At 41.4% G+C, this 20,996-nt stretch overlaps 2 protein-coding genes across 6 annotated transcripts; both read right to left on the bottom strand.

Annotated features, from left to right (window-relative positions):
• Positions 1-722: 722 nt before the first annotated feature.
• On the bottom strand, positions 723-20,798 carry grp (serine/threonine-protein kinase grp). Of its 3 annotated transcripts, none has more exons than XM_017249597.3 (7): positions 20,658-20,798; positions 12,301-12,667; positions 11,630-11,853; positions 4,008-4,185; positions 3,086-3,228; positions 2,184-2,393; positions 723-1,644 (listed from the first exon to the last, which is right to left on the bottom strand). In XM_017249597.3, exons 2-7 carry the CDS (start codon positions 12,429-12,431, stop codon positions 977-979), a joined length of 1,554 nt encoding a protein of 517 aa, XP_017105086.2. In that variant the 5' UTR covers positions 12,432-12,667; positions 20,658-20,798; the 3' UTR covers positions 723-976. The 3 variants fall into 3 exon arrangements, with proteins under 3 accessions (XP_017105086.2, XP_017105087.2, XP_070133910.1); XM_017249598.3 differs by having other exon boundaries at positions 20,614-20,753; XM_070277809.1 differs by lacking the exon at positions 20,658-20,798 and adding an exon at positions 16,960-17,059.
• Positions 19,199-20,789, bottom strand: squ (squash). Of its 3 annotated transcripts, none has more exons than XM_070277811.1 (2): positions 20,658-20,789; positions 19,199-20,193 (listed from the first exon to the last, which is right to left on the bottom strand). In XM_070277811.1, exon 2 carries the CDS (start codon positions 20,176-20,178, stop codon positions 19,333-19,335), a length of 846 nt encoding a protein of 281 aa, XP_070133912.1. In that variant the 5' UTR covers positions 20,179-20,193; positions 20,658-20,789; the 3' UTR covers positions 19,199-19,332. The 3 variants fall into 3 exon arrangements, with proteins under 3 accessions (XP_070133912.1, XP_017105091.2, XP_070133911.1); XM_017249602.3 differs by lacking the exon at positions 20,658-20,789 and adding an exon at positions 20,263-20,527 and having other exon boundaries at positions 19,200-20,193; XM_070277810.1 differs by lacking the exon at positions 20,658-20,789 and adding an exon at positions 20,315-20,527 and having other exon boundaries at positions 19,200-20,193.
• Positions 20,799-20,996: the final 198 nt, after the last annotated feature.

The following is a 20,996-nucleotide window of genomic DNA, read 5'->3' as shown; positions in this document are numbered from 1 at the left end:
AAATCTTTGATTTTTTAAACTTTCAATGGTTTTACGACCGTTTTATATATATTTTTTGCTTACTTTACTTTTTAAAATTGTTTTTTTTTTTAGAAAAATGTCCTATTTTCGAATTTTCAGGAAAATTTCAACGTATGTTCAACGGAACCTTTTTTCAACGTATTGGCATACGTAACGTATTGGTCCTGCTACGTAGTCAGAAAACAATTTAGTACAAATTGTTGAACTTTTAAGGTTAAACCTTTTCAAAATCTTAAATTTGTTAAATATTTCTTGAAGTTTTGTCCATTTTCTCCTTACGTTACTTTTCTCCCCAAATTTTCTCTTGAAACCTTTTTTTAGAAATATTTATACTTTTTATGTTAAAACTTTTCTTAATCTTCTCCTTTAAAACTCAAATTGTAGAATTCTTTTTTAGACCATTTTATATCCATATCCCTCTTACGATACTCTTTCATTGTATGATTATTCAGAAAAAACGTATTGGTCCTGTTATGTAGCCCAAAAAAAAGGAATTTTTAAGAACCTTCTTTGAAAATAAAATACCTAAAAATATCAGCTTCGATTTCTTTGATCCATTTGTTATAGTTTCAGTAGTTTTGAAGACCATTTCATTCCCATTTTCTGCTAACGTTACCATTATAACGCTTTTTTGCAGAATAATTGTCTTATTTTGAAAGCTATTTTGAGAACCTTTTTTGAAAAATGAAAAAACATACCACTTTCAATCCAAATCAGCTTCGATTTATTGTTCGATAACGACCTAAACTAGTTACATTCAATACTAGAGACATTAACAATTTAACAAAATTCAAATCGTCCGATAGAAATGCAATACTAACACAAAACTTAATCGTAAATAATGCAATGGATTTAAAAAATAAGTTAGCACATTGAGAATTTTCATTAAAACTAAACGTGATGAAATCCCACCAGGAGGTGGGTGCGTCTTTAAAGTTTAAGAGGTAATTACAAACTAAGGCACCGAGTTCGTGGCAATTGCAATGGGCCAGGTGGTGGGTCCCTTCTGCACAAAGCCCTCCAGGGCGTTCTTGATCTTGATGAAGCGCCGCTTGAACTCCAGGCCACAGCCCTTGGACAGCCGGAAGTCCACCAGTATCTTTCCGTCCATCTCGATGATATGGGCCTTGAAGACCAGTCTCAGCTTGTGCCGATCGACGGTGGACACGGTGACCACACCGTCCTCGCCGACCTTGCAGGTATAGCCACCCAGTCGCTCGATGGTGTTGACCAAAAGCTTGATCGTGTCGTCCCATCGGGTGGTCACAAAGAAGCGGGTCATGCGGCGCACCAAGCGCTGGAAGTAGTTCTGCGAGGCACTCTGGGTCTGGTTCATTTGCGTGGCCAGCAGCAGATCATCCAGGAGGGCGGGCTGCGAGAAACAGAAGCCGAGTCGAGCCTCCTGGGCCATAACCTCGTCACCATTCTTGGGCCGGCCGGTGCGCAGTCTTAGATCGAAGTCATCATTGTCGTTCCTCATCGAGGGCTGAGAGCAATAGTTGCGGGATATAGAGTCATCCAAGACATTGTTGAGATTTCCATTAGACTGCAGCCGCTGGCGCTTGGCTTTCGGAGAACAAATCTCCAAGGCAGCTGCCGAGTCCACCAGGTCCAAAGAGCGTTCTATAAGGAGGGAAACCAAATTTTAGAATAAAATATATTTTCAATATATTATAACTAAAAATTTTAAGAAAATCATAAAAAGCAACTCAAGAAAAATGCAAAAAACCATTTGGTTTTTGGTAATAAAGCTCTATGGAATCAGAAACCACCATACAGCTAAAATCACCAAAGAGCAAATAATGTGCAAACCAAAGAGCAACTCATAAATAAATTAACTGAAATTAAAAAAAGAATAAATATATTATTATATTATTTAATGAAGATTATCCTGCGAAAACCCATGCTTTGGTAATCTAGCTTTATGAAGTATTTAAATCTATCATACAGCTAAAGCGCCAAAGCTCGGGTAGAGCAGATACTATATATTTCAACACTATATTACCTCGATTATATAGAAGATATAGCCTCACTGATGGCCCAGGCACAAAGTGGCTCTCAAAATGTCAAATACATTGAGAGTCACTAAGTACCTGAACCATTAAGTGGACTTTTCGGGTGACCTTTCACAATATTTTTCCATTTAATCAGCAAATCCTTACCATTGTCCACGAATTGCATGTTGCACCATTTGTGATTGAGGATTTTGGGTAAAGTCAGACGTGTCCCCGGACTGGTGGCAAGGACCTTTCGTAGCAGGGAAATGGCCAAAGTGTCCAGCTTGCTCCATGGCGTTTGCGTTTGCCAATGGTCGTTATCCTTCCAGTTAATAAACTCCACACAATTGGCCGAAGGCTGATCCCAGGGTAATTCTGTAATAATACCCCGCAAAACATTAATTAAATTGTTTGGAAAAATTTTAATTTAAAATTAAGAATTAAACACAATTATGCAAATAGACATGGAAATGATGCGAGAGAACGTGCGAACGTGAGCCGTGTTCAGGAAATGTAAAGCAATTTTTGTGTTTTTTTTTTTTCAGAAACGTGCATCCAATCGAGTTCTTTTTTTTATCATTCCGTTACTATATTAATTATAGTATATATATTTGTTGATGTTGTTGTTGTTTGGTGGTGCGTTGTTAAGCAATTTAAGCTGGAGCTTTGGTATAAAAGCTTTAGATGATATACAATGTGCGTGAAAACAATCTACAGCTAGAATACCAAAGAAACAGCAAAAATAATGAAAAAAGTAGAAGGAGGTGCGGTGAGGAGAAGAGTGAACCAAAAAATATATATTATATATAGGGAGTACAAGATATACCCAACTGATCAAGGTTATACCTCCCTCTCTTATAAGGTTTTTATCATTTATAATCTTTGATTTTTGAATATTTCTCATGACCAGTTTTGGGTATATAGAGTACTTGGGCATGTGACTGATGACTTCCGTTAGATGCAAGGCGATGATAATGCTTTGGATTTCTTCCTCTTTATTTTTTTTTCACTTAATATTTTATTTCTTTTTATTTTTTACAGTTTTAAATTTTTATTGATGGACTTACCACCCGCCAGCATGGTGATGAGAATCACACCACACGACCAGATATCCGCCGGCTGGGCATGATACGGTTTCTGGAGAACCTCTGGGGCAACGTACGGCAAAGTACCGCAGCGCTTGTCCAGCAGTCGCTCCTTGCCTTTGCACCTGCTCCGCGGGAATGCCAAAGTGGTGGAGTGGAGGAGAAAAAAAATCAAAGAAAGGTTTAAAGTTTAAATATTTTCATAGAGCTTTTACACAGACAGAAATAGGGGGTAGGCTTATAAATATTAAATATTAATAGCAGGGAGCGAAATATTAAAATCACAAAATAATGATTATTCTCTGAGCGAAATATTAAAATCATGAATAATTATTATTTTTATATATTTAATTTTTTTCACTCAAAAATATCATTTATGATTTTGCGCTATATATTAGATTTTCTTGATATTTGACTGCACAGGTATATATATCAGTATATATATCACTCCCTCGTACCACTATAAGTTGGAAAAATGTAATCTAAAGCTTCTATAAATCATAGAAACCATTTTTCTATTAAATATTTTTTAGTTCTTATTGAAATTAGTACAGCATACCATATTTAATAGCTTTTCCATAGTTTTTGTTTAAAATTAATCTTAAAATTGATAATATTTAAATATTTAATTTCAAACCATTTCAAGCAACTACTTCGGGCCAACTGGCAAACTATTTAAATGAGTTTCCACTTAGTTTCAAACTAAAATCTCTGTGGGCATGTTTAGTTTGAATGTTGGATGCCATGGCCCTGAGCGTTTTCAATTAACAATTCTGCTTGTTGGTCAGTTTTCAGCGAAAAACTTTCCACATTTTAATGGATATTCTGCGTTTTTTTTTCAAATTAAAGACTAAAAACCCCTGTTCTTATTATAATTTTGGAACTAATTAATGTACCTAAATACCTAAACATGGTGGCCATGCCAAAGTCCGAGATCTTCACATTGTCGTGCTCGTCCAGCAGGAGATTCTCCGGCTTCAGGTCCCGATGAGCTATTCCACGCTGATGCAGATAGTTGATGCCGGACAGGAGCTGGAGGAAATATCTCTGGGCCTCATGCTGGGGCATTCCAACATCGGGTTCTGCAACGAAATGGGGTTTTGGTTTTAAAATCATTTTCATAATCGATTGGCATTCAAGGAAATTGAATTAAACTTTGTGGCATATTTTCGCAATGCAATTTATCCTGTTATCCTGCCTTATATCCTTTACTTGAAGGTAGGCTTGGTTGAGGTAGGCTTTGAACTGAAAGCATCGTTTTATTGTTTGTTAAAAAAATAAAAAGAAAAATTTAAATTTTTTTTTTTTCCAACCACCAAAAAAATATAAAACCACTCTTATTTACCTAATCTTGCGGCCATTCTCGGGCAAAACCAACTTAATGGGCTGGCAAAACCCTCCCAGTTCCATCAAAATCAAGCCGCCTTCGAAAAAGAAAGCCTATTCTAATTTTCAAGATGTCGATTCCAGCGACTCCGAGCATGGAGAAATGAAGCGGAAGTCTGCTAAAAAACCCATTATGGAAGACGAACCTACCACCAGCGAAGCAGCCAGAGCTGCACTTAAAGCTAATATTGAAAAAAATTATTATGCAATTCTTTCTGATTTAGACGATGAAGATCGTGTCAGCGACATGGAGGTTGACGTTATGAAGAAAAAAGATGATAAGAAAACCAAGCAATCTGCGGTAAAAACGGCGAAAATCATCAAACCGCCCCCAATTTTTATCCCGGACGTATCCAGCATCAAGGGCCTTTCCAAAGACATTTCCCACCTCTTAGGCGGGGATGTTGAAGTGACCTACAAAGCAAGCACTAACAACACAATTCGCGTCATGACTCCAGATAAGGATACTTACTCAACTCTGAAAAAGTTCCTGAGCGAAAATAACCATCGATACCACACATTCCAGCCCCGAGACGAGCGCGCTTATCGGATCGTCGTTAAAGGCCTCCACTTCTCCACCGACCCGGAGGATATTAAGGTGGGTTTCAGCAGCCATGGACACAAAGTCAGGGATATACACAATCCTATGCAAAAAGGTACAAAGAAGCCACTAAACATTTTCTTTATTAACCTCGAGCCAGCCAAAAACAACAAGGAGGCCTTTCAAGTCAAGCGGCTATGCAGCACGGTGGTTACGGTTGAGCCACCAAAAAAATTCGACGATGTGCCCCAATGCCATCGCTGCCAGGGCTTCGGTCACACGAAACGGTACTGCCATCTGGAGTACAGATGCGTAAAGTGTGGAGATAGGCACCCATCCTCCGAATGCACCAAAATTGCCAGTGAACCAGCAGTCTGCCTCCACTGCGACGGATCACATGCGGCCTCTTACAAGGGCTGTCCAGCCTACAAAAAGGCAAAGAGCACGTTCGCCCCCAAACAGGCTGCCCCAAGACGCCAGCAACCTCAATTCAGCAAAATTAACCCTAACATCAGCTATGCTAGCGCAGTCAAAAACGGAGCACCACAGTTTGACTCCAACCCCAATCCCGATCCCAGTCTTTCAAGTAATCCAATGGACGCCCTAACGGCTAGGATGGAATCTATGTTTGAGCGCATGATGGAGAAGGTCTTGAGCCAAATAGCCCAAATGATGGCCACCGTTTGCAAATCCTTGTGCATACGCAATTAAATATAACCATATGGAATGCTAACGGCCTGGTAAAAAGAAGGCCAGAGGTCGAGCTATATTGCAAGACCCTCCAAGCAGACGTTCTCCTCATATCAGAAACGCATTTTACCAACAGATCATACTTGACTATTAGAGGATACGACCTCATTGCCGCTAACCACCCGAACGGTAGAGGTCGCGGGGGCGCGGCCATCCTTATTCGCAGCTGCATCAAGTATGAGGCACTTCCAGCCATGTGCGAAGACTGGGTACAATGTGCCCAAATTAAAATCTCCACTACCAACGGTGACATAACAATCGCCGCAGCATATTGCCCCCCCAGGCACAACATCCACGAACAGGAATTCGGCTTGCTACTGGATTGCCTCGGCCCCAAGTTCATAATCGGAGGGGACTTTAATGCTAAACACCCCTGGTGGGGCTCCAGGATTACAAACCCAAAGGGCTCGGCCCTATACAGGCAGATTCAGTCCCGAATCTTGAGCTGTCACGCAACCGGTGCACCCACATACTGGCCTACGGATCCCCACAAAATCCCTGATGTGCTAGACTTCGCCATCTCCAGAGGACTGGATTCTGCCGGAATTCAAGCGAGAGAAGTAGAAGACCTCTTCTCGGACCACAGCGCCTTTGCCGTGTCACTTTTCACCCCAGCCTTGCTCAGGTCAGCCCGCAAAAAGCTGATCTACAAGACAACAGACGTTGACAAGTACCAATCCTACCTGAACAACGTTACCGACCCCAGCCCGACACTTGACTCCCCGGTTGACATCGACACCGTTGTAGAAGAGTTAACAGCCCATATTCAGGCGGCAGCTTCTGAAGCAGCACCAAGGCCCTCCAACCGCCCAAGAGCCACTGACAGGGACATCCATTTTTGGAGCCCAGAAGTCGAAGAACTCAAACTTGAAAAGCGACGACTCCGAAGAGTGTGGATGCTCTCAAGGAATCCTTTGGACAAAACCGCCTTCAATAGAGCGACCAAATGTCTGACAGAAACTCTGGCAAGACTAAGGAAGCAGGCCTTTGACGGGTTCGTCGAACAACTCGAGCCAGGCGACCCTCAACATAACTTATGGCGAGTCACCAAATCTATCAGACAGCCGCTGAAAAGGATCCCACCTGTACAAAGAACCGACGGCAGCTGGTGCAGATCGGAGATGGACAGGGCCAACGCTTTCGCCGAACACCTCGAAGGTGTCTTTACGCCTTTCGATCGCTGCTCACCGGAGGATGCTGCTGAAACTGCCCGTCTGCTAGCCGAGCCTTCTAGGGACGCCGATCCAATACCACCAGTGACTGAGGAGGAAACAGCTGAGCTTATAACCATCATGAGCAACAACAAGGCCCCGGGCGATGATGGTATCAATGCAATTGCATTAAAAATGTTACCACCTCCAAGCATTCAGCTAATTACGAGGATCTATAATAGATGCTTGGAGATAGGGTACTTCCCGTCCACATGGAAACGTGCCCAGGTAACTATGATACCTAAGCCCGGGAAACCCGAAGCAAACCTTTCGTCCTACCGACCAATAAGTTTGTTACCAACGCTCTCCAAAATACTTGAACGAGTGTTTTTAAGCAGAGCACTGCCAGTATTTGACGAGGCTGGACTGATCCCTGACCACCAGTTTGGCTTCAGGCGGCGACACGGTACGCCAGAGCAGTGCCATCGGGTAGTGCAGTGCATCCTGGACGCGTTTGAAACCAAGAAGTACTGCATGGCCGTCATGCTGGACGTGAAGCAGGCGTTTGACCGAGTCTGGCATCCCGGTCTTCTATATAAATTAAAGACTGGCCTACCCCGACCATACTTCCAGTTCCTAAAGTCGTTCTTGGAAGACCGTAAATTTGCTGTTAGATGTGGCGAGGCCATCTCCGGTATTAGAGAAGCTCACGCTGGTGTACCCCAAGGCAGCGTTCTTGGCCCGTTGATGTACAATGCTTACACGGCCGACCTCCCTGTTCTTCAGAGGCCTGACCTGCTCGCAGCAACCTATGCAGACGACACCGCCTTCCTTACCACCGCCGATAGCGCATTGGGGGCAGCCGATACGATGCAATTGCAACTTGACTTGCTCAGCGACTGGCAAAAGCGATGGAACATTGCCGTCAATAACGAGAAGTCCACTGCCTCCACATTTTCTCTCTGCAAAGGCAACTGCCCTCCAGTTAACCTTAACTGCTCTCCAATCCCACAGGTAGACAATCCCAGGTACCTGGGATTCACCCTAGACAGGAGGCTCACCTGGAAGCCCCATCTGATTAAGAAGAGGAAACAGGCTATTCAAAGACTTCGATCCTTCAACTGGCTTATGGGTAGGAGATCGAAGCTGAGAACTTCCACTAAACTCCTCATTTACAAGGCAATAATACGCCCTATCTGGACGTACGGCATACAGCTCTGGGGAACTGCGAGCAAGACGAATGTCCGAACTATGCAAGCTTTCGAAAATAGAGCCCTTCGAATCGCCACTGGGGCCCACGTCTATCATGATAATCGCACCATCCACGAGGTTCTCAACTTCCCTTGGGTCAAGGACGAGATACAAAGAAGCAGCGCACGTTACATGCAGAGGCTTCATAATCACCCGAACCGGTTGGCCAGCTCCCTGCTGGACAGCAGCGAGCAACCCAGAAGACTTAAAAGGACACACCCGCTGGACCTCCCCTTACTACTCTAATTTTTTTTTTTTCTACCATATTAATATTTAAAAATATCTATACGTGAAGTTTACGTGATAAAATTTAATGGTTGTCCCTAATGGACAGTTTTAAATAAACATTACCCTGCTATTACAAAAAAAAAAAATATCCTTTACTATTTTTTTTTTGTAGGTATTTCCGTGTGAAAAACCCTCCGAGAGCTGCACGCACGGAAAATGGAAAATTTGTGCAGCCGAGCAAAAACTGGGTACTCGGGACAGGTGGGAAAAACAAATGTAATGCATCCTGCTCGTGTGTCTGTGTGTGTGTGTGTCCTGGTGCCAACAAAAATTCAATCAACAGTTTTATGCAATTTTAATCAAAGTCCAGTCCGGATGGAAAACAATGACAATACAGTGTGTTTACCTGTTGGTTTCCACTCTTAAATATGCATTTTAAAAAACTCCTGCCATTATAAAATATTTACTTGAAGCTTCACTTTCGTATTTGAGCTGATAGTCGAAGCTAATGTTATTCAGTGACCTGCAAAGCCCCAAATATTTACAAAAGGAGCAACCACTTTGGGGATAAATGCATCGAGATAATCACAAAGGATATTTGGAGAAGGAGAGACCTTTAACCCCGGGGCAACCCAAAAGCTAGACAGATTGCATTTCCAACCCGCCTTTCACTTGATTGACTGTCAAAGGCGGAGGTTACATCCCAGAGGTTGGGGGATCAAACATAATTTCATTTCATTTCCCACCTCTCTGGTATTGATTTTCCTCCTCCCTGGAATGCTTTTCTTTGGCTTTACTTCCCTTTTTGTTGGCAGCAGGTCAGAGGTTAAGACAAAGGCTATATAGTGTTTAGAAATTTTCCAAGAGATGATAAGATTTTAACACATTTAGTTCCAAGTTGTCTGCGTCCTTTGGCATTATTGTCTTAAATTTATTCTAAAAGCCATTTTATTATAAAATAATAATTTATTTCCATTTAGCCTATCTAGGAAACCTCATAAAATAACAACAATTAAAATCCTTTTACTTCACAGATCTAATCTTAATATATATTTGTATATTCTATCTCTCCCAATTTACAGTCTTGTCTCGGAAAAGTCAAATGTGTCGGAGATAATGTTGTGGAGCAGGTGCAGTTTGAGACTCACATCCACCCACAACTATGAAAACCCCTTTAGCATCCCGCCTGCCTGTCGACCCTCGTTCTGGGCTGGCACATTGTTTGCCATTCATTTATCATGTGGCATGTTGCTGTTGCAGGCTGCTGGTGGCTGGTTGCTGGTGTTGCTGCCATTTGCACAACTCTTCTGCCACGGATGAAATTAAATGGAGGCGAGTGTACAGTAGATGCACTTAAAAAAGAAAAACACTATAACTACAAACATATATTGACATAAGTTAAAGCTCTATATTTTTTTTGAAATTTTTTATCTCACTGATTGGCAAATATTGAGATATTTATTGACTTTAAGCTCGAGGAGAATCTACAAAATGGCAAAAATGGAAATAAAGAGCCTCCATCCAGATGAAAGCATTAAAACTGCATAAGGATGTCAGTAACATTTTATCATAATTAATTGCTTTTCCATAAAGTGAGAGGCCCATCTTCCAAATGAAGGAAATTACTCGAAAATTAAATTTGTAATTGAAACATAATTTAAATCAGACCACCGCCAGCCGAATCGTTTGATAATCTATAACCCCACGACCCCTCGTTGGGGTCTGTGGCACATACATAAGCTTAATGAATGCATTTCTGGGCAAATAGACAATTAAACTCGCACACTCCCACTCTGGCACTCTGGCACATACGGGCCTCCATCATACGCATTTATGAGTGAGGACATCTGGATGGCGACGGTGCATCTCCATTATGTTTCATTTGCATATTGAACCTATTTATGGCACACCCATCCTAGGCTATTATCCTTCCAGTGCAGTGCAGTGCAGTATCCCTGGCGCGGTTTCGAAAAAATGGCAAGAGATGAGAGCGTGACTGGATGATGATGAAATTCCACAGAGGAATGCAATACAGGACGTGCTGACAAGGATAATGTTTCATTATTTTGTCTTCAAATTGGATTGGAAAATCATTAGTCATAATATTCAAATTTTCATTCATTTAAATTAATGCTCTTATCAGTGTTGGCTTTTCTCTGATATGCTAATTTTTTTTTTTTGGGAAATATAATATGCCACATCACTTGCCCCTGCCCCATCACTAGATATCATTAAAAATGGCTTAGCAACCAGGGTCTAAATATGGCTGCCACATTGATTATTACACCATAGTCTCCCAAGCCCATGCCGCGAAAATGGAGAATCAGGATGATGATGATTGGGACACTGGGATGTGGCAGCAAATGAGAGCAAGGAGAGGTGGTGGCAGTCAGGCAGGCAGGCCAGGCAATCAATGCAAGGACGCCACTTCCATTAGTGGCAATCTCACTCGATTTCCCTCGTCTTGCCGCCTGACCTTTCGTTCAGTTGTTAATATTTATGAAAATGCCACAAACTTGGCACCTACACCACTGTCCCACCCTTCGTGGAAAAATTGGCAAATTGTCATGAGACAGAAAAGTGGAGTAATCAAGATCCGTATCTTGTCAGTCTGCCGCTGTTCCATTTAATATCATTAGATTGCAGTTTGGCCCAAGGATGAACAGGACCATTCCGCCACTTCACCACCCACCACAACCCACCACCCTGTCAGTCAGTTGGGTGACATTTCTTTGGGTTCACAGTTCACATATTGGCATATTTGCTTCGTCTGGGCGTCGTCTATATGGATATGGTCTGGAATCTGTTATGGAATCTTGTTGAATATGAAACTTTTCACTAAAAATTTTTAATCCAATTTCCGAAAGTCACTTTCAAGGATAAATTGCATTCAAGTTATTGCATTTTAGTGGCCTCTTTGTGGCCAGATTTTAGATGCCTGATCCCAGGCTTATGGCCAACAAAGTTTTAGTGTCTTGACTGACTTGACTTGGTGGTCTCAAGTGGCTGACAATTTTAGGGAAGAGCTTATTTTCGAATAAAAGTTTAGAAGGCTATTAAACAAGATTCTAGGTGGTATTTGAGAAGAAATAAAAGATTTTATGACGGTGTAAATAGGAGTATTAAATAAACACCTAATAAATTTAAAAAAAAATACTAAAAATAAAAAGCAAAACCACTTGATTTATTTTTCTATTAAAATCCATTATATTCACTCACCGATTCGATCAAATAGCTCTCCACCGGCGGCATATTCCAGGAATATGTACTCCACATTGCCCTGCGACCGTTTGCCGAAAAATCGCAGGATATTTGTGTGCTGGAGCATCTTCTGGATGCAGACCTCCTTGCGGACCGAGTTGACGGCATCCGGATGCTTCTTCAGGTCCACCATTTTCATGGCCACAGCCTCGCCAGTCTGACGGTTGATTAGCAACTTTACCCTGCATCATAGAGATATTATCGGAGGGATTAGAGTTAGGTGTATCTATGAGATACAGAAATCTCAAATGCTAGTTGCAGTTCAGCAACGCAGTTGTTGCAACGCTGTCTGGTGTCTGGGTATCGACTGTTCGAGGTCCGGGTGCAGTGAGTGTGTGGATGCCGTATGCCATCGTATTCCGTATTCCGTATTCCCCGGACCCGCACACTCGGATCGCCTTTGTGGCAAGGACATGCGCAGTGGGCATCTAAACGGCTCCCAAGTGGGTGGATTTCGGGGTGAACGTATACAGCGGAATACGCCGGAAAAGTGCGTTTTTTCCTACTCTGGGCTGCATTTCCGGTTTATTGACTTCTCACACTCACACACAGGCACAACGCACACAGGATGTACTACCTCAATGTATGCAACAAAAAGTATCTTTAAGATAAATATTAATAATACTCACTCGCCATAGGCCCCTTCGCCTAAAGTTTGAGCCAAAGTCCAGCCATCCACAAACTCTCGGGTAGCAGCAGCACCGGGACCTGATCCATTACTTCCCGGTCCGGTTCCTCCACCCGCAACAATGGCTGCCATTTGTTGGCTTCTCCCTTTCTCCCCAAATCCACGCTTTGGGCCTTCCTCGGCTTTGTTTTTCTTTGCTGGCTAGCTGGCTGGTGGACTGGTGGACCTTCTGCTAGTTTAATATCCTGTTGGCCGTATCCTGTGGCGTTGTATCCCTGCCGCCATGTGCGGTACTTTGTCCTTGCCCGTTTCCGCTCTCGTCATCTGCCGCAGAGTCCTTGCTGAGCTTTTGTCACCTTCTGCATACCCTGTTGATAATAGAAAGGATTTTTTAAAATAAATTTATTTCTTAAATATTATAAAAATTAAGATTTTTATTTAATATGATTAAAAAACTTAAAATAAGGTTTCGTTTTTCATAGAATGATATAGGTATCTCTATATAGGTCAAGGAATTCTTGATCTAAGTCCTATTTATAACTGTAATTATTGTTTCTTTATCTTGGTATTTGGAATAACTATTTACAGACTTTCTCAAAACTATTTCAAAGACCCTAAGATCTAAGATCTTAAGAGAAATCATGATGTTACTGTTATGGCCTAAAATTAGAGCCCCTTACTTCTCGAAAGTTCAGATTAGGCGCCTTATCCTTTTGAAAAAGCCAAGAAGCGTCCCAGGAGATCATTTAATGTTGGATATAAGAACTAATCCATGTAATAGGCATTTTTTTAACATTTTTTCGAAAATAAAACAGCTCTAAGAACTTATTCTATAAGATTATGAGGTTAGAACTCAGAAAAGCAAACAATTTCAGACAAGAACCAACATGATTCATGGCTTAGATACTAACCTAAAAGTTTCTTTTAAACCAAAACTATCAGTATTTAATAAGGTAAGATACAAACTGTAATAAGGCGAAATATAATCCTTTTATTAGTAAAATAAAGTAAATAAAAGACAAAATAAAAAAATGAAAGTAAAATAAAACAAAGAAAAATAATAATTTCAAAGCGAAGCAGTGTTCCACTTCCACTGCGTTCCGCACTGTCATTCACATTTATGCACACACTGACACACACACACACATAGAGCAAAAGAAAGATGAAAAGCACATGGGGATGCTGGGAATTCGAGTTCAAAGTTTGCCAGTGTAGAGAAGAGATGAGAGACAGAGGGACATGAGACGAGCAGGATTCAACTATTTTTGCGCCCTCTTCTTTGTTGAGTTGCCGCTAATATTTCATCCTTTGGCATGGTCATGGTTCGTTCGTTTCTACAGCACTTCGGCTTTCCCGTTCGATTCATTGTCCTGTCGTCATGCGCATGCGCTGTGCCAACTTGGCGGCACAAAAAGCTAAGCGAAAAAGAGCGCCAAAGTATAGGGAGTAGAAAAAGGAAGAACAGTGGGCTAAACAGTGAAAAGGATATAAAAAATTTTTGTATTAAATATTAAACATTAAAAAATATTTTTAACCCAAATAATATAATTTTCAATAAAGTTCAATAAAGTTTTTTCTGATAACATTTTTTTGGTTTTGTTCCACTGTGCTTGTACATTTTGCGTGGGCTAGTCTGTTTGTATCCATGCTTGCAACTCCTTTGAGTGGGTGGTGATTTGATTTAGTTGGTTAGAGCGAGACAGAGCGAGAGGAGAAGGTGGAGCAGGAGCAGGAGCAGGAAGCTGGGGCAGCGCAGCATCAACAGTCAGCGAACTTGACTCTTGTGGCATTTTTTCCCCCTACCTCCCACCATCTCCCACCACCCTTTCTCTTTCTAACCTTTAGGCCCCGCTCTCTCTCTCATGCAAAAATATGACGTCGTTAATTTAATGACCAAGTCTTTGGCTCTCTGAGCTTGCGCCGCTCAAGGTAATAGCGAGAGAGGATTTCAATGCTTCTTCTTTGTATTTTTTGCCGGTGAAGCTGTGCTGTCGCGTCACTGTCGCTGCTCTGCCGCTGTTGCTCTGCCTTCAACAGGCCACTATTAACATTTTTATACCTCGTTTGTGAGTGTTAGTGTGAGTGTGAGTGAGTACTCGTACTCGTGCGAGTGTACTTTTCCTTGTACATTCAACAGAGTGGAATTTTTTGTGCCTGCGTTGCCTCCTCCTCCTCCTCCTGTGAGGGTTTCCTATGCGCCGCAAACTTTTTCTAGGTCTATTTTTAGCTTTTCTGCCATTTGGCGTTTTTTTTTTTTTTCTTTAAAAATGTTTAAATAATTGAAAAGTTTTGGGAACGGAGTTCCTGAGTTTCGATTGTCATGCAAATTGAATTTAAGGATTATGATAAGATGGGAAGGATAACTATGGTTCTCTTAAGATAAAAAGAGATACCTAAACTTTGTAGCTTTAAGATAACATTTTAAAAGATGACAGGACATAAGATAAATGGCCTCCGAGCATGGGAAACAGGATAACATGTGTTGCACTATTTAAACTTTCGAAAGAAAAAAAAAATCTGGAAAATGGGGCCTGTCACAGGACGTGTCGGCAGCTCGAAGAAAGCACTTCAACATCAAAAGCACTTTCCACCCAATACGAGATAAGGAGGAAACCAGGGGACAGATGATACCACCGGATGAGTAATGAAACTCCACTAAAAACTTTGACAAGTTTTCTCTGAAAAAAAAAAAAGTATGAAAGTTGGAAAAGTATGTTACGGACATATCACGGATAATAGAGAAAAAGGGGGTGTAACCCCCCAGTGGGCGTCCAAATTAGTTTCAAAAGGATTTCCAAACTAAAGTTTTAAACATGCCTAGGAAATACTTTAAAAACTTTAATGGAAATCTAAATAAAAGGACCTTTTTAAGGTGTCCTTTGAACCCAAATCATTAAAAAATTGTCACCTGTCAAGCCGGGCAACGCTTAATAAATGATATGAAAATGTTGAACAAAAAAAAACACCATAAATTTGTCTTGCCTTTCATCGAAGTTTCGGGGGAAACCCTTTTTTTATCAGCCAAAAAAATAAATGACTCTCAGAAAAGAAAATTGGAAAGGGATTTCCCTTTTTCTTTTAGAAAACCCAGTCCGATCAGATAAATGTCCTGTTTTAGGAAACACACTTTTGATTAGCTAAAGAGAGATTCCTTTAAACAAACCATTTTGTAGTTAATGAAGTTCACAGTCCAGAAAGGAGTATGAGTCATCTGGACATCTGGAAAAGGATACCGAGACCCTTGTAAACGAAATCCTAAACAAACAAGTTCCAGAGCAGAAATCAAATAAAATTAAAGAGTCAAACGAAGCGCACACACAGCAGACCAGACCAGAGACTCCCAGAAGGTGGGAGTGGTGAGGATAGTGCTGGGATAGGGGTCTTGGACATAAGACCAAAGCTGGTCTGGGGGTCAAGGGAGGTAGTAGAAAGGAGCTGAGAAAAATTAATGACATTGTCGGTAAAGTCAGGGGATCTCGAGTGCAGGAACAAGTCCAGGCCAGGGCTAGGGCCAGGTCCAGCCAGTTGGCTTTAATGGCTAATGCCCCCAAAATCCTGTAATGGACGTTGGTTAATTTTTAGCAATGGCTAGGATATAGTCTAGTGGGGCAGTGGGAGGATGCAAGGATCTCAAGAAATAAATGACCGTAAGATGCCATTATGATTTTATGGAAAGATGAAGGACCTCCGTTTAAGAGCTATAGATTCTGTTTAGTTATATCCCATAAGTAATTGTCCAATCATAATTATAGAGGTATGTATTATGATCTGTCTCATTTGTGATGGATGTTAAAGCCCACTAATTGCTGGACGATTATGCAGATGCAGCGCAGGGCCTGGTACTAGCTCCGGCTTATATGACTGGAAGGAGACCAGACCTGAAGAAGGCCCTTGGCAACAGCGGGGTAGAAAACTTCAAGTTACTTCAGAAGTGTGCGTTTGTATCTGTGTGGCTGCACGGCCGCCGATAAGGCTAAGCAAATACGAGTTTTGTAAAGTATTTCAATTTGAACATTCGCTTTTTTTTTTCTTTTTTTTTTTTGTACCTTCCCCCCCTCTCCAGAAGATGAAGCCAACAGCAGCAGGAGGAGGCTGCGAACAGGAAAGCCAGAAATGAAAAAAGATATTGCATGGCCATAAAAAAAAAGACACACACACAGATACACACTTACACACACTCACTCGCCCCGACTAGGGAGGGAGAAGGACGGGCTTAACAGGCTGTGGCAGCCGACGGACAAGTGGCCAGACCAGCGGTGCAAGTTTTTTTTTTTTTTTTTTTTTTCTTTTTTTATAAAAATATATATATAAAAAAAAATTGTATTTCTTGTGAGGCTCGTCGTAACCTCGAGTTTTTCCTTTTCATTTTGCAAGCGTTGCAAGAAATTAAAAGAAATTAAAAGAAATTAAAAAAAATTAAAAATTAAAAGCCTGACATGCAATTTGTTGTGGTTTTTGTACGATTCACAGGGTTAAGTTAATTAAAAATTAAAAAAATTAATTAAAGGCTATGGGAATATTAATTTTAAATGTCTTGGAAAGTGTCTCAAAGCCTTAAGATTTCAAGAAATGGCAAAGTTATAGACTAGAATTTGATTTTAAGGTTTAATATTCCAGATCTTAATAGGAAGACCTCGTTCTTTAAATAAAATATTCTTACGATTTTGTGCGGATTCCATTCTTTAGATTTTTTGTCGTAGAACCTTCTTCAGATTTTCATTCTTTTATGAGATTTAGAGCTTCTGGGAGGAACAACCCCAAGAAACCGAAAAAGTACCGAACCGTTTCTTTATTTTTTTTTTGCGATTTTTTTTTTTGTCCAGAAAGTCACCACTGAGAAATGTGTCTCAGCCGGAGGAGTCTTGGAATAAGTTCTCGGTTCTTCCGTCTCTTTTTTTGTGTCTCCTGAATGGATGCGACACTCGCACACACACACTGCCATAACACACACGCACACGAATAACGCGGTATCCGGTGGTATCCTGCCGAGCCGCGTCTTGTCTGTATCCCAATTTTAATGAAACATCCTCGTGGTCCTTGGGCCTCCGTCCACCTCTCGCACCTCTCTGGGGCCATTCCATGGCGATTTAATTGAAAAACGTTTACTACTGTGGATAGTATGGCTACTATTAGTTTACTATAACGATGCGATAGTTTTGGTCCTTTTTTTTTCAATCCTTTTGTGTTGAATTTTCCTTATCCTTTCGAAGGCGTTATGTCCTGTCTGAGCTTCCAAATGAAACTGTCGCGGCTGTGAACCGAAAAGCCTTCCTAGAGACTCGAAATTTCAAGAGCGAGGCGGCAGAGCGAGAGAGCTTACGCTTGCGCGCCAAAAAAGGGGAATGGAGGGATGCCGGAGAATCGGTGGTGGTTCTCTCTCGCTAAGCTCTCGCTCTCACAGCATCGCAGCAAGTTCAACTCTCGAAGTACAGTGGAGAGTTTATGTTTTTACAATATTTTGTAATTTGATTTAAAAGTTCATATTTTATGTCAAAGCCCATTTATGGCTCTAAATATTTAATTTAATATTTTACCAAAGTTTTGTAGCTTCCTGCCCCACTGTGCCCCAAACACAGCTCTTCCCCAGCAACAGAAAGCCGGCTGCCGGTCCGGCGAGGGCTGTTGCTCCTTTAGGCTCTGCCCTCTCTCTTCCACCTAAGCTCACCTTTCGGCAGCTTTGGCAACTCTCGCCGCAACTCGTGTGTGCGTAGGAATTGGGGTGGCCCTCACAAAATGCCAATTGGGGAAACCTGATATTTTTTTTTTCTTCTTTCATAAATGGATAATAAATACCTAAAAGAGCTGTGGTTTTTCTTCCCTTTGATTGAATATCGTTTAAGATATTTAAGAAACATCAAGACTGAATTGAGGGTCTCCCCAAAAGCATATTTATTTTAATAGCTCGAGCCATTTGTCGAACTCCTTCATTTTTGATTTCGCCTTTCGCTCAGGCCTTGTTCGTGGAGCCGAGACACTCCAGACTCGTTTACATATAGACGACATGTAGCACTCGCATCTCCCAATTTTTCCCCCCTTTTTTCGCTGACTAGACTGACTTCTACATCAATATTTGTCCATGCATGTCCGTGTATACATGCATACACATGTTGGTATTTATGTAGAACTGCGTAACAACACAATACCTAGAACAGAATTTCAGCATCTCGGGCCAACAACGACGGCTTGACAACCCTTCAAAGAAAAAGCCCAAAAACAAAGCAACAAACAAAAGACGCACGCGGTTGCCACTGAAAACCGAAAACTTGCAGTTATATGCGTATGTTCACACTTTCGAGCGAGAGAGGAAGCTTGGAGGGAGAAAGACAAGGAGACGATACAAGCCGAGAGCAACAGACGAAAAAACGAGGCAGCTACTCCCACCGCCTATTACAGTGGTAACTAAATATCATCAACAAAGAAAGAAAAATGAGATTTAATTAAAAAAATTGTTTTTAATTTTATTTAGGGCTTAAGTCTTTCAAGATACTTTTTTAACAAAGTGTTGCCTATAGTGGGGGGTTGTAGCCTTCATAGGGTTGTCATGCTGTGAGCAAATTTCTCAATGTGATTATATTCTACCATCAGGGGGACAGATTATTAGACTTAATTGATTGGCGCGTCGGTTTCGCCAAATTAATAATAGTTCCTCACACAAAAACAATAACCATTACTGGTAGGGGGTGGGGAATGTGTATTGATTTGGGGGTATTATTTTGTTTATCTTATTTGAGATTAGTCTGCAAAATAAACCCCAGCCTCCGTTGATTGAATTAGTGAAATTAAATGGAAATAATGGAACTTCTACTGGAAGAGATTACAAATACATATATGGTTATAATGATGAAGGTATAAAATATTTATTAAAGCAATGATGTTGGTATGTTTCTATTTAAATTTCATTTGTTTTCACTTAAAATTTATATCGTAGAGCACAAGAGTATTATTATAAAAAAAAATTGTTAAATAAACCAAATAACAATATTAACAAGGGAACTATTATTTATTTGTTTATGTTGCTATCTTGAATTTCTATTTAAAGCTGATATTGCTTTCCTTGGCTGGCACTTTGAAGCCTCTTCTTCTGGCTGGGCCTCTGTTTCTTTTTCTTCTTCGGAGCGATTGTACCAGAATCTAGTACTTTTTCAGACTGCTCCTTGGGAGCCTCATCCGTGAAACTCTCCTCTAAAGGTTCGTAAGGAATCTCCAGGTACTCCTTGCAGTCTCGAGTTCTATCTTTCGATTCATAGCTGTTGCTTAGTGTAGACTGCGCTGAACCATATAAACTTATGAAGCTACTCTCGCTTGGTGCGGTGTGATAGGAGGTATCACTAGTAGTATCGCTGGAGTCAGCATCTTTGGGTTTTCGGGTCTTGCGGGGTCTGAAGTAATCGGGATCCGTGATCAATGGGAATGTTCGACGGCCATTTCTAGTGATCTTTACCTTTTCAGGTTGAGATTCTTCTTCTTTTTCGTTCGGCAGTAGCTTTGGTTTGGTCGATCGTGCTTCCACGTCCATGGACATGAGACCAAAGTGCCGCATCATTGCCACCGCCTCCTGTTCCACGGTGCTGGTATCCTCCCAATCAGCCATTGTGGCGTGCTCCCCCAGAGGCTTGGTGCCCGCTATGGTTTGTATCTTCTCCATCATCTGCAGGCAGGATCGAATTTCCCGGCCTTTCCCCGACGAGTGACCATGCTGCTTATCCAACTCTTCATTCCTCTCCCTCCTGGCCGATAGGTACTCGTAGGTGCTCTTCGGCCGGGGAGTATTCTCCCGTTTCTTCTGCACCTCATAGGCCAACTGGCCGTAAACGAAATTGAAATTCGGCTCCATATCGACCAGGTCGTCCTCGAACCGTGAGCTGGGAACCCACGCCATGTTTCCTTTCTTCTACTGCGAGAAACAATTTTCAATTACAACGCGCGTCAGCAAAAAAAAAGTATCCAATGCCCAGAACCTAACCTCAAACGAGGGCAGCAGGCAACCGTTACCCCACCAAGGGCAAGGAACTTACAGCTTAACTGTGGACTAACTTGGTAACAGCAAAGACACGAATAAAAAAAACAAAGAAAACTGATTTATTTTCGTGGAATTCAGTTTAAAGTGAACGGCAGCGTTGCCACACAGCGTGGCGCCGAACTATGCGTTAGTGCTAAACTGCTATGGTGGTTTCCGTGCACCGGTGTGGCAAATAATATTGCGCCAAAACGTAAAACAAAAGGGAAATGACAACTATGGGGCAGAGAATGTGTTCCACCGGAAAGTTGTACAAACAAAGTCACATTTTTTCATATTTTTCTTGGAATTATGTACATGCTTCTGTTTTTTGTTGAAATCAGGCTAACTTTGCAACTCACCGGCGGCGTCGGTTTTGCACACTTCGTCTGCTTCCTTTTGTTGCTTGATGTTACTTCAACTTCTCATTTACTTTTATACTCAGTCACTTGGTTGCAAAACACTTTTTAACAAATACATGCATGCCTGCATTTACAAGCAGCAATTTATTCAAAGGAGAAAAATCTGCAACTCGGCCAAAATTTACTTTGCAAAACTATAACAGAGTGACCAACAGGGGGCTAGAAATAATCACCCTACCAGGGCAGTCACTATCGATAACTTTTTCTTATCGTATTTCAATGCTATTTTGTCTTATACAATATATGGCCACACTAATTTCAGGCAGAAATGGCGCGCAA

Source organism: Drosophila bipectinata, chromosome 2L (assembly GCF_030179905.1).
Source record: "Drosophila bipectinata strain 14024-0381.07 chromosome 2L, DbipHiC1v2, whole genome shotgun sequence".
In the NCBI taxonomy this organism is placed as follows: domain Eukaryota; kingdom Metazoa; phylum Arthropoda; class Insecta; order Diptera; family Drosophilidae; genus Drosophila; species Drosophila bipectinata.
This window is presented reverse-complemented; position numbering and strand designations above follow the sequence as displayed.

Coding starts and splice junctions, on each gene's coding strand:
- grp (XM_017249597.3), bottom strand. CDS start 12,431: ATGGCAGCCATTGTTGCGGGTGGAGGAACCGGACCGGGAAGTAATGGA. Junction 4,186..11,629: donor AGAGCTATTTGATCGAATCG/GTGAGTGAATAT, acceptor ATTTCGTTGCAG/AACCCGATGTTGGAATGCCC. Junction 2,394..3,085: donor CATCACCATGCTGGCGGGTG/GTAAGTCCATCA, acceptor GTATTATTACAG/AATTACCCTGGGATCAGCCT.
- squ (XM_070277811.1), bottom strand. CDS start 20,178: ATGGCGTGGGTTCCCAGCTCACGGTTCGAGGACGACCTGGTCGATATG.